The 12,766-nt window shown below is 41.0% G+C and overlaps 1 protein-coding gene across 38 annotated transcripts in view; it reads right to left on the reverse strand.

Annotated features, from left to right (window-relative positions):
• The window catches only part of nrxn3a (neurexin 3a), a 2,002,176-nt gene that overhangs the window by 1,418,359 nt on the left and 571,051 nt on the right, over window positions 1-12,766 (reverse strand). For 22 of the 38 annotated variants that reach the window (XR_006312691.1, XR_006312690.1, XM_043697017.1 and 19 more), the window contains 2 exons: window positions 12,222-12,245; window positions 10,716-10,877 (listed from right to left, as the gene is read on the reverse strand). Coding sequence is in view for 35 of the 38 variants with exons in the window: in XM_043697017.1 (XP_043552952.1) it covers window positions 10,716-10,877; window positions 12,222-12,245 (186 nt within the window). In the remaining 3 variants the exon portion in view is untranslated. The remainder of the gene's footprint in view (window positions 1-10,715; window positions 10,878-12,221; window positions 12,246-12,766) is intronic. The other 16 variants (XR_006312692.1, XM_043697025.1, XM_043697028.1 and 13 more) reach the window with 1 other exon arrangement.

Raw genomic sequence — 12,766 nt, forward strand, 5'->3', positions numbered from 1 at the left:
CGAGGAAAGGCTGAGGGACTTGAGGCTGTTTTCGTTAGAGAGAAGAAGGTTGCGAGGTGACTTAATAGAGACATATAAGATAATCAGAGGGTTAGATAGGGTGGACAGGGAGACCCTTTTTCCAAGTATGGGGACGGTGAGCACGAGGGAGTATAGCTTTAAATTGAGGGGTGATAGATATAGGACAGATGTCATAGGTAGCTTCTTTACTCAGAGAGTAGTAAGGGCATGGAATGCTTTGCCTGCAATGGTAGTAGATTCGCCAACTTTCAGTAGATTTAAGTCATCATTGGACAAGCATATGGACATACATGGAATAGTGTAGGTTAGATGGGCTTCAGATTGGTATGACAGGTCGGCACAACATCGAGGGCCAAAGGGCCTGTACTGCGCTGTTATGTTCTATGTTCTAAGTATAGTCTGCTCGCCGGAGAGCTCTCTGAAAGGTACCTGTCCATGAGAAATTTGTGAAGCAGAACATCGAAGCTGACCAAAAGAAAAATCTACAGAGGAAAATCTACAAAGGAGAATCGACAAAGCTGACTGGCTTCAAAATGTGATTTGTTTTATAAATCTCAATCGATTTTTAAAAAAATTGGAACAGTATTGTAGAGTGGAAGGTAAAAGATAGGTTTAAGTGAAAGGAGTTGTAAATAGTTGTTTAATGTTCTCTTTTGGACTTAAAGAATAAAATTGTTAACTTCTACTTTAAATAGTGACCTCTCGGATAGTTCTTTGCATCTCAAACTTTAACAGATTACGGCGCAAGGTGAGCTTTTCTGTGTGTCGGGTTTAAATTAGCAGAGGGGTTTTCCCCTTGTAATAACACCACCACCTTCTCAAGGGCAACTAGGGATGGGCAATAAATGCTGGCACCATCATCGATGACAACATCCCCTGAGTAAATTAAAAGAATGCGTAGCAGGTGAGATCCCTAATCTGAGACTGGAGAGCAGATTCTGAGCAACATGTAAAACTTATATGCATCAATCATTAAGTAGAGACAGTTTTTAGAATAATATTCTCCTTGGGAATGAAAATTCTCAATGCTATTAACTCTATTGCTTACGGCATTCATCTAACATTACCCCTGCTTCATGATATGAAACTCTAATGATGGTGAAATTATGAAAGGATTCAATTGGGATAGGCATAAAAGATGCCCCAACATGCAGGCGAATCCTACACAGAGGAGCAATAAGTCATTCAACAATAAATCATCAATTCAAGAGAAATCTCTCAGGATCTTAATATGTGCCACTGTATAGGAAAGGTGTGAGTGCATTGGAGAGAATGCAGAAGTGATTTCCAAGACTGGTTCCTGTGGTGAGAGATTTCAGCGATGAGGATAGATTGAAGACATTGGGACGGTAATCCTTGTAGAGAAGAAGGCTGAGAAGGGATCTGACAGAGGTTTTCAAAAGCATGAACACAGAGAAGAAAGGGAGAAGCTGTTCCCACTCATGAAAGGAACTCAAACAAGAGGGCCTACATTAAAAATTATATGCAAAAGGAACAAATGTGATGACAGAAAAAAACATTTTCACTCAATGAGTAGTTAGGGTATGGAATTCTGTGTCTGGAAATATGGATTGAGGCTCAATTGAAAATATCAAGAAGGCACTGGCTGATTATTTGATGGAAATACTGTGGGGGAAAGAGGAGGGGTTTGATAGTAGACAATGAGACCCATTTGAAGCGAAGGTACACATGCACACAATAGGCTGAATATTTATAGAGTCATACAGCGCAGAAACAAACCCTTCAGCTAAACCTGTCCCTGTCGACCAGGTTTCCTCAACTGAACTAGTCGTCTAGTATTTGGTGGAGTTAAAAGAGGAAACAGCTTTTTGTAAATACACAGGAAGCTAGTGTGATCTGGTCTGCATTGTGTGGAGGGGGAATCAGATTCAACAGTACTCTTTTCAAGGGAAAAAATACTTTGAAGAAAGCAAAATTATACAGAGCAATGGAAAAAAGAGCAGGGGAATTGGATGATGATTGGACTACTTTACCAAAGAGCCAGTACAGGCACAATGGGCCAAATGGCCACCCTGTACCATTCTACTTTTCCGTGACACTCTATGACTCTGTGACTTCATATGGAGATTGCTCCTACATGGAGCAGTTGAGAGTTAGTGTTGGGGAAGTGGGATCAACAGATGGCAGGGATAGATAGAGGGAGGTATGTCAATATGTTGGTGAATTAAACTGGTAGAAGTGTGATCACATCACATTGGATTCCATGGCATTTATAACACACAAACCACTTATTTCTGTCCTGTATTTTTGTGCAATGCAAAGTATTCTCACTGGCACTTTGGTCATTAAATTGCTGAGGGATAGTCTGTATTCCCTTCAGCAGGTTCCCCCTCACTGCCCAGTGGATACGAGCAATCTAGTGCCTCATATAACTGGGTCCTTTACTTTTACATAAGGAGGGAGGTGGATTTGTCGGTGCACATCCAATATATTCAGATATGGAATTGTAACTGACTTTTTCCCTGCCTGTTTTGACACTCTTCATTTTGGGGGTGGGAACTAATGTTATTAAAAAAGAAAATCATACTCAAAACTGCTTGTAACATCAGCTGTCCAGTCACTTGCTCAACAAGATTTTGAAGGCGGTCAAACTATAATGCAAAGGTTGATCCAAGTATTTCGTGTAAAAACTCATTGAGACCCAGGGAGAACTGTTAATGAATAATGGCACTCAACAGAGCAGTCAGATGAGCCATCTACTCCATGGTATGTAAAGGTTTAGATAGAGAGTTTGTTAATTCACTTCTATTGCAAACTTTATCCAAAGGAGAAACTCTGTAAACACCTTGGATTTCTTGCTCCTTCAAGGAACGACGGTTGGAGGAAGAACGCCTCATCTTCCGGCTAGGAACCCTCCAACCACAAGGGATGAACTCGGATTTCACCAGTTTCCTCATTTCCCCTCCCCCCAGCCTGTCTCAGTCAAATCCATCAAATTCAGCACCGCCTCCCTAACCTGCAATCTTCTTCCCGACCTCTCCGCCCCCCACCCCAATCTGTCCTATCACCCTCACCTTGACCTTTTTCCACCTATCACATTTCCGACGCCCCTCCTCCAAGTCCCTCCTCCCTATCTTTTATCTTAGCCTGCTGGACAAACTTTCCTCATTCCTGAAGAAGGGCTAATGCCTGAAACGTCGATTCTCCTGTTCCCTAGATGCTGCCTGACCTGCTGCCCTTCTCCAGCAACACATTTCCATTTCTTGCTCCTTGTATGACAAATGGTAGTCTGTAATCTTTGGCATATGGTGTTTCTAAAGAGAATTGTCATCTCGTCTGAATATCTTTTGCATTGATTGCTTGATGTACATTACTCAATACCTGCTGGGGAGAAGAAAAAACATTCCTAATGCAATTCTCATTTATACATAAGGAGGTGTGATGTGGTGGCTGGCTCTTTAATTTTTACTGTTGTACACCTGGAGAGCAGATGATGGTTAGACAGCAGCTCGAAGATACACAGTGGGAGAATGGAGAATGGTTAAATGCTTAGTTTCTTACGAAAGGAGAGACAAGCTTTAAAGAATGTGTGAGAAAGTCACAAGGGAGCTGTGAAGATTTTCATGAAACCAATTTCTTCTTGCATTTGGTAGACTAGCTTTAATTAGTCAGTGCATTGAGTATGGGAGTCGGGAGGTCATGTTGCAGCTGTACAGGACAGTAGTTAGGCCAATTTTGGAATACTGTGTTCAATTCTGGTCTCCCTGGTATAGGAAAGACGTTGTGAAACTTGAAAGGGTTCAGAAAAGATTTACAAGGGTGTTGCCAGGATTGGAGGGTTTAAGCTACAGGGAGAGCGCGAATAGGCAGGGGTTATATTCCCTATAGCATCAGACGCTGAAGGGTGGTCTTATAGAAGTTTATAAAATCATGAGGAGCATGGATAGGATAAATGGCCAAGATCTTTTGCCCAGGCTCGGGGAATTCCAAACTAGAGGGTATAGGTTTAGGGTGAGAGGGGAAAGATAAGGAAGGGACCTAATGGGCAATTTTTTCACGCAGAAGGTGCAAGGAATGAGCTGCCAGAGGAAGTGGTGGAGGATGGCACAATTGCGACATTTAAAAGGCATCTGGATGGGTATCTAAATGGGAAGGGTTTAGAGAGAGAGATATGGGCCAAATGCTGGCAAATGGGACGAGGTTAATTTAGGATTTCTGGTCAGCATAGATGAGTTGGACCAAAGGGTCTGTTTCCGAGCTGTGTGACTCTCTGACTCTGTTTTCTTGCAACAACAAATTTGAGGATAGACCTGGTTGTTGGAGATATCTCAGGGAAAGACCCCAGGTACAGCAAGTGTACTACTGATGGCAATGTCTTACTTTGTTTGAAAAAAGTTTTCAATTTACTCCCAAGTTTGAAATGTGAAACAGCTGGTTCCCTGTCATAGAGTCATAGAGATGTACAGCACGGAAACAGACCCTTCAGTCCAACGTGTCCATGCCCATCAGATATCCCAATCCATCCTAGTCCCACCTGCCAGCACCTGATCTGCTTAGTCTTGCCTAAGCTCTCACACAATGTCCAATGGCTAAGCTGTAACACTGAAAACAATAGAAGTCACTAGTGGATGCTCGAAGCTGGAGCAGAAATAGTGGAACACCATCTCTACCAATGGCTTCAATGCATGAGGTAGATAAAGCCAAGAGAGATATCGGAGCCCGTTTTGGCAAATCATAAAAATAATCTCCATCCATTGTGCAAAATTCTAACTGTTCAGGATTCACTTTTAACTGAATTCACCAAAACTTTACATGAGATGTGGGTGTCACTGCCCTTGACCTGAGTTGCTTGCTCGGGTATTTCAGAGGGCAGTCAGTCACATCTCTGTGAGTCTGGAGCCACCCGTAGGCCAGACCAGGTAAGGACAGCAAATTTCCTTCCTTAAAGGAGACACTAATGCAGCATAAGGGTGTTTCTTAAAAAGAAAGGCAGCAAACCATTAAATTGAATACAAATGCCATTAGGTACTGTGGTCGGATTTGAATCCGTCTCCCCCACAGCATTAATCAGATTCTCTAGATTACTAGTCCAGTCAGCATCTACCCCACACTCCTATGTGTGATGTTTACTGTTCTTTAAGACTTACTGCTAAATGAACATGAAATCCATCAACCATGACTTTACTAAATGATACAACAGACTCATGGATTCAATGCCTTACTTTAGTTCCTATTTATTTTGTTTATATCCCATTAATTTCCCACATCTACTTTACTTGCCAGCTCGTTGCCCACTCGCTGATTGTATATTTACTTCATTTTGTATGCTCTTAATTCGCTACTTGTTTTCTTTCTGATCTTTGTGCCATTCATGTAACACAGTTCAGTGAGTATCTGCGGACTGCAGCAAGATATTTGACAAGGTCCCAAATGGCAGCCTTGGCAGAAAAATCAAAAAGCACAGGATCTAAGAGAAAGTGCCAAGGTGGATCGAAGCTTCCTCAGTGGTGAAGGAACAATGGGTAATGATCATTAAGGTTTTCGCATCGACATGGCAGCTTTCTCCAAAAATTAATGGACCTCAATAACTCTCCTTGTGTCATAAATTAATGACTTATAAGAATTCTGTAAATTATATAAAAGTGGGTGTGTGCTTGAAATGAGGAAGAAAGCTATAGATTGCAGGACAATAACAATGAAATGCAGGAGGACCAAATGGAATTAAATTTGATCAAAGATTCTTCCAGTGTATTCATTCATAGGATGTGGGTGTCATTGGGTAGACCAAGTCACATGACACCAGGTTACAGTCCAATAGGTTCATTTGAAATCACAAGCTTTTGAAGAGCTGACGAAGGAGCAGCACTCTGGAAGCTTGTGATCTCAAATAAACCTGTTGGACTATAAACTAGTGTCATGTGACTGCTGACTTTTTCCATCCCAGTCCAACACCAGCATCTCCACATCATTGGCTAGACCAGCACTGATTACCGAGCGGGCACTTAGGAGTTAACCACATTGCTGTGGATCTGGAGTCACAGGTAAGTCAGACTGGGTCAGGGAAGCAGATTTCCTACTGTAAGGGGCATTAGTAGACCAGGCAAGTGTTTCTCCCCCAGCAATTTCATAGTCATCATTAGAATTTTAATTAAACTTCACCTGCTTGTCGCATATAAGGTGCATGTCTAAATTTTCAATGCACTGTATTTTTGACCAGTTAATGTAATTATAAGTAAACAAGAGCAGGAAGTGGCACTGATACATTTAGCAATGTAACATCAAAAGGAGTGTGAGATGGAGACTGGAGGTAATAGGTCCTCATCCAATACAATACACAATGCCCATCTAATTCCCTGATTATATATCCTCGGTGTCTGAGGTTCCCCACTGGGAGCCAAAGAAAATCAGAACCTTATATCTACAGAATAAAGTGGCTTGTTTTCAGTTTAATTTACTTTTGTTGTCACACATTTCTATTAGATTCAACTTATCAGTGTTACAGTGAACTATTTCTACTAAGAGAGGACTGAAACAATACAAGCAAGTTGGTTGTGATGTGACTGGTTCTTTTTTAATCTGTCTATTCAAGTTATATTTGAAATGCACCGCCCATTGTAATGATTCCCAAACTTATGCCTCAAACTGTGCATTACAACACTCATTGAATGAACAGTTTGACAATGATCTACGTTTATTTAGTGAGGTTATAATTTACCTCTTTGTTCTCTTTGTCAGCCCATAATGAATAATAAGAATCCTTCACAATAGGTGAGTCAACGATCTCTTTCTGCAAATCACATTTAAACCCTTATCACTCCTGTTCTTTGCTTGAGAATTTCATGACACTTATGATGCAATCTTCCCTCTTCAGTAGCAGCAAGCATTTACAATCTGAAATGCATAACCTTGTACTTAGCTGTTTCCACCATCACATCCATATTCTCAAAGTAAACATTAAAAGTGAAGTGGTAAACCAATTTAACCCAATTTCCTGTATTGGGTGAGAACCTGCACCAAAAAAACCATTGCCAAATTCTGTCTCCACCTCACTTCTTTAGTTGCTACATTACTAACTGCATCTGCACCCTTCCTGCTATTGTCCTCAAGTGGAAATGTCATTGATTTTATTTCCAATTTATTCCTTTTGTCACTTTTTTTCATTCAGTTTGGACTTGTCTCTGGACCTGCTCCATCTAAAGACAAAAAAAACTGCAGATGCTGGAATCCAAAGTAGACAGGCATAAGGCTGAAGAAGACAGCAAGCCAGGCAGCATCAGGAGATGGAGAAGTCTGCATTTCGGGTGTAACCCTTTTCTATCTCCTGATGCTGCTTGGCTTGCTAGGTTCTTCCAGCCTCCTATGTATCTAACTCAGTTAGCTCAGTGGTTACTTTACAATGCAAAGCTAATACTGGAAGCATGGGTTTAATACTGCTGTTCAGCCTCCACTTTTGGGAATAGGCTAGCAATTAATATACACTACAAACCACAGACCCTCACAGGATACCTTGGCTATACTTCCTCACACTCCACTTCCTCGAAGGACTCCATTCCATTCTTTGTTTCCCTATCTCTATTACATTGATTTTTTTTTCCACTGGCATGTCGGAGGTTGAGGGGTGACCTTACAGAAGCATATAAAATCATTAGGGGGATACTTAAGGCAAATGACAAGTGTCTTTTCCCTGGGGGATGGGGAGACTTTCAAAATTAAGGTGAGTGGAGAAAGATTTTAAAAAGATATGGGGGCAATATTTTGACACAGAGTGATTCATGCATGGAATAAACTTCCAGATGAGGTGATGAATGTGGTTAAAGTTACAACATTTAGAAGTCATTTAGATAAGTACATGAATAAGAAATGTTTGGAGGGATATGGGCCAAATTCAGGCAGGTGGGATGTGTTTAGTTTGGGATTATGGTCGACATAGACTGGTTGGACCGAAGGGTCTGTTTCCCTGCTATATAACTCTCTGACTCTAAGATTCAGGAAATGTAAATTTCTACAGCAGTGCTTTCTGCTATGTCTTCCTTTTCCTACACAAGGGGACTTCCACTGCTCTAGCCCCCCAAACCCAAATCTGTCCTCCACCGATTCCCATTCAGCATGATTGACAGCACCAGCCACCATGTCGATCATTCATACTTACACGCATATCCTTTCCCCTTGCTTGCCAAAAGCATGATAGGGTGCCCTTGACCTAAACTCCCACCATATCAACCTCCACATTCATCCTTCAAACTGCTGCCATATGTGTATCTTACCCATAACAGCATTTAGCTTTATCATTGAGTTGTGTGTATAGAATGTGACTCTGACTCACAGTGAGTCTGTTGTAGGTTTGCAAGCTATGTGCACATTGAAATTAGCTGATTTGTTGTAATGTCTACTTTATAACTTATAATTTGTTTACAATTTTTTTCAAACTAATCCATCTAAAGTAACCAACTCACTGCTCTCTACAATTTGCACTGCAAACAACATCACTAAAGAGCACCTTCCAAAGCCATGGCCATTTCCATCTAAGAAGGACAAGGGCAGCTGATACATGGGAACACCACCCTTGCATGTTCCCCTCCAAACCACTCACTATCCTGACTTGGAAATATATCCTTCAGTGCCACTGTGCAAAAATCTCCGAATTCCTTCCCTAAGGGCATTGCAAGTCTACCTGCAGCACAAAGACTGCATCGGTTTAAGAAGGCAGCTCATCACCACCTTCTCAAGGGCAATTACAGACAGGCAATAAATGCTGATCGAGCCAGCGATGCCCCTGCCCCATTAGAAAGTCAAAGAAAAGCAAGTTGATGAGTTAATCAATCGCTGTGATTGATTATTAGTTCACCATCGATAACATGACAATCTTAATAATCTCCAGTGTGATGCCACCTCCAAACTACATCTCCCTTTCCCTCCCCTTTCAACAATTTGAGGTGAAGGTTCTCCTCTGACCTCCTTGGTCAATTATACAGTCAGCCCTAACACACCCTCCTTATCCTCCAGTACATTTCCAGGTCATCACAGGCAATGCAACAGCTGAAGGATTCCCCTCTCCCTCCTCATGAACCAAGGCCCTAAATACTCCAAGCAAATGAAGCAGTGACTTACTGATATTTGTTTCAATTTTTTAAAAATATCACATTGGTTGCTCACAGTGCAGTATCCTATATGTCTTGGGGAGTTCCGATGCAGACTGGGAAACTGTTTTACAGAGATCTGCAAGAATGAACTCTGGCCTTCCTGAGCTGGTCATTTTTATCCTTCACTTTGTACCACTTTGGCCCTTCTGTCTTTGGATTGTTACACTGTTTTATGATCCCAGCTGATATCATTACCAAACCAGTCAGATCCCAGATGGGAACCCGGATTGACAGATGATCATTTTATTCATTTTGGCTTTAGCAAAGTGGTCTATCATTGAAACGCAGTATTGCAACATTTACTTTAACAATAAAACAGAAGAAATTAAGAAAAAAAAATCAATTAGCGAATTTATCTATTTATAATATAAAGTCCTTGAAACATGCAGTAAAAGTACAAATCCATTAATTTCAAAATACTCTTTCATAAACTGAAAAGAAAGAAAACAGCTCTTGTGCAGTACACAAAACAGATTGATAACACAGAACTCAAAACACCACTTGCACAATATTCACACCAGAGTCCCTGCATCCAACACTTAGGTAGGTTTCAGTCACTTATAACTTCTTTAGACTGGAGCTGCGGATAGCTTCTTCCTGGAGCTCATATATTCCTGAGCTTTCATGTGCTCAGATTTAAGTAACCTCCTCAGGGTTTTATCCCAACTCTTTACTCTAAGGCTATCCAGAGCACAATATTCTATCCTTCTCAGGAACACTGGTCTACACAGCCATTCTAGTCCAAGGACTTTATGGGATTGTTCCAAAGGCCCACAACTCTCTGCAAGAAAATAAATTCTCCTCATCTCTGTTAAATGGTCAAATCCTGAGTGACCATTAGTTCTAAATTTTCCCACAAGAGGAAACATTTACCTTGTCAAGGCCCCTCATGATGTTAATCAAATCACCCCTTACTCTGCTGAACTGCAGCAGATATAAGGCTAACCTATCACAGGGTTTTTCATGTGATAACTGACTCATTCCAGGTATTAGTCTAAAAAAAAGCCTGTGAACCGCCTCCAATGCATTGACACTCTTCCTTAAATTCAGTGACTAGTACTGTGCACAGTACTCTAGATGTGCCCTCACCAGTGCCCTGTGTAACTAAAGCATATTCTTCCTATTTTTCAGTTTACCTGATAATAAGTGATAACATTTTATAAACTTTCCGAATTGATACGGACATATTAAGCTACTAGGATGCTCAGATCCCACTGCATTCCAGAGCTTTTTAATCTTTCACCAGTTAGAAAACATGCTTCTTTGTCCATTCTGATAGGAAGAACGAAAATGGAGCATTATCCCAAATGCTAGACCTTTGCCTACTCACAACCATTTTCCTTAGGAGCTTACTTACGTTCTCTTCACAACTGACTTGTCAATATCTTATCAGTAGTATTGATGCATTTAGTTGGAAGCTAAACTGACACAAAAGAGAGAACTGAACAGAAAGATATATAGTTGCTGTTAGTTGAAGTGGCATGGGGTGCAGCATAAAGACCAGTTGATCGCCTGTCTGTTTGTGATTCATTTAGTTTAGTATGCAATCATCAAACCGTAAGTGCGTAACAAATTGAAACCAACAAGCCCTACCTCTCTGAGGCATCCCATGAAGTTATTGCTGACAGGTGATCCGGGCAGATCTGCTGTACTCGGACTTCCGCCGACGTAGAAAAAGTCGTCAGATCCCAACATGGTGTAGTCTTCTTGGGTGTAACCTGTGGTAGTGAGGATGCCATCCACCGAAATGGTGACCTAGTCAAAGGATATAATGAAGAAAACGGCCCAGAGTGACCTTTACACATTGTGCTGCCTGGCACCTGCCTGCGTTTCTCAATTTACTTTTTTTTTGTGCTTATTTCAGGTTTGCGTTTTCTTGAGTAAATACTGGGGAAGTCCCATTTTCTGGTCTGTGTTTGCACAATGGCACAGTTGGAGTTGGAGATTCTATCATCTAGTTTGCCCATGCTTCTTGGTTCATCTCACTGAACCCATGAGTGATCGTTCTGAGCTTTTACTTTTAACATGTGAAGCGGGTGACAATGCAGGCGAGAAAATGGAACTATCCACTTTTGTGCCAATTCGTTTCTTTACAAAATAAAACTTGAGTTGGAGCGTTCAAAAAAAAATCAGTCGAAAAAAATATAAGTTTTTTTTTAAAGAAAATAAACTTTATTCCCCACTTTATTATCATTTGAACACTGACAAGCATGCATCAGGAGAGAGCTCTTACCGTCTACAGCATGAATGCGCATGACATGAGTCAAAGCTCAACTATAGAAAAGTCACCAGCTTCATCACTGTGAGCAACTGCATCACCTCGTTCTTAAAAAAAAACTTCTCAAAAAGAAAATGCAAAGAAAAGGAAAGCAAAAGGAAATCCAAAAGGAAACATGCACGTGTCAAAACTCGACACTCTCATGCAAAAAAAACAAAAGCCATGGATCACGAAAGTGAACTACAGCAGCATCGCTTCCACTTGCATGCATATAAACACGTGGGGGTGGCGGGTTGTGGTGTGTATGTGATGGAGGAGAGGTGGGGAAGGAATGGTGTGGAGGGGTGAGGAGGAGGGGAAAGTTAACAATCGACATGTTAGTGGAAATAGGTTAGAAGGCAAGATGTTGGATGGAGTTTGATTGTCTGGGTTTTCTTTTTCCGGTCACACTGAAGGTTGAATTTGGTCATGCCATGCACTATGTACAGAAAGAAAATGGCAGAGCCCACTCTTAGGATGTCTGGACTCCTGCCAGTTGGCCGACAGCCACCACCAAGAAGTGCAGAGGCTCGTTCTTTCATCTAAAGGCCCTACGATGGTCTGAACTAAGTACTTGGTAGAGTAAAGAGAAAAAAAAAAGGAGAGAAACTGGAAACCAAACAAAGCAAACTAGTCGTGGTGAGGGGAAGGAAACAAAAATGGAAACAAAAGGGAAAAAAAAAGTGACTGAAGTAAGCAGTGAAATACCAACCCCATTTCCTCATTGTAAAGGTGTCGACAATGAACAAAAGAAAAAGGAGGAGGGGAAGAGGGGAACACACGGCAAACCCAAAAAAAGAGACAATAAGAATGATATCTACCAGACAATGTAGTTTGTTTACCATAGCGTGTCCAATGCCTGAGTGCTTTGCGGAAAAGGGGAAGAAAGGAAATTAAAAATTGTGAACAGAACGATTGTTACTTAAAATAAAACATGATGATAATTAGGGTGTTAGTACATTAGTTGGTTAGGTAACGGTTAGTAAAATGACACATTCCATGAATGATCAGTGTTAGTTTTTCTTTTTAAAGCGTGTCATCGACATATAGAGAAGATGCAAACAAATTCTACAGGACCAAAGCAGACCAAAAAACGAGTAAAAAGGTTCTCAATAGCTCTTTTCTTTTCAATTACTTAACAATGAAATAGTGACTTTTTGTTTTGTTTTTGTCTTTGAAATAAGGAAAGGACGCTAATTTTCATACATTTGGTCACAAACATTACCGTTACCACAATTAAGCCGAACTTTCGTGAGTCGTGAAGTGGTTGCTAAAACTGACTTTGCTTTATAGGTTGATGTCACTGAGTCATCTTCAATGTGAGTCCAATGTGAATCTTAGTGGACAGGGGGTTCTTTTGGAAAACATTACGGCCTATTTTACAACA

This window comes from Chiloscyllium plagiosum, chromosome 10, assembly GCF_004010195.1.
Source record: "Chiloscyllium plagiosum isolate BGI_BamShark_2017 chromosome 10, ASM401019v2, whole genome shotgun sequence".
Classification (NCBI taxonomy): Eukaryota; Metazoa; Chordata; class Chondrichthyes; order Orectolobiformes; family Hemiscylliidae; genus Chiloscyllium; species Chiloscyllium plagiosum.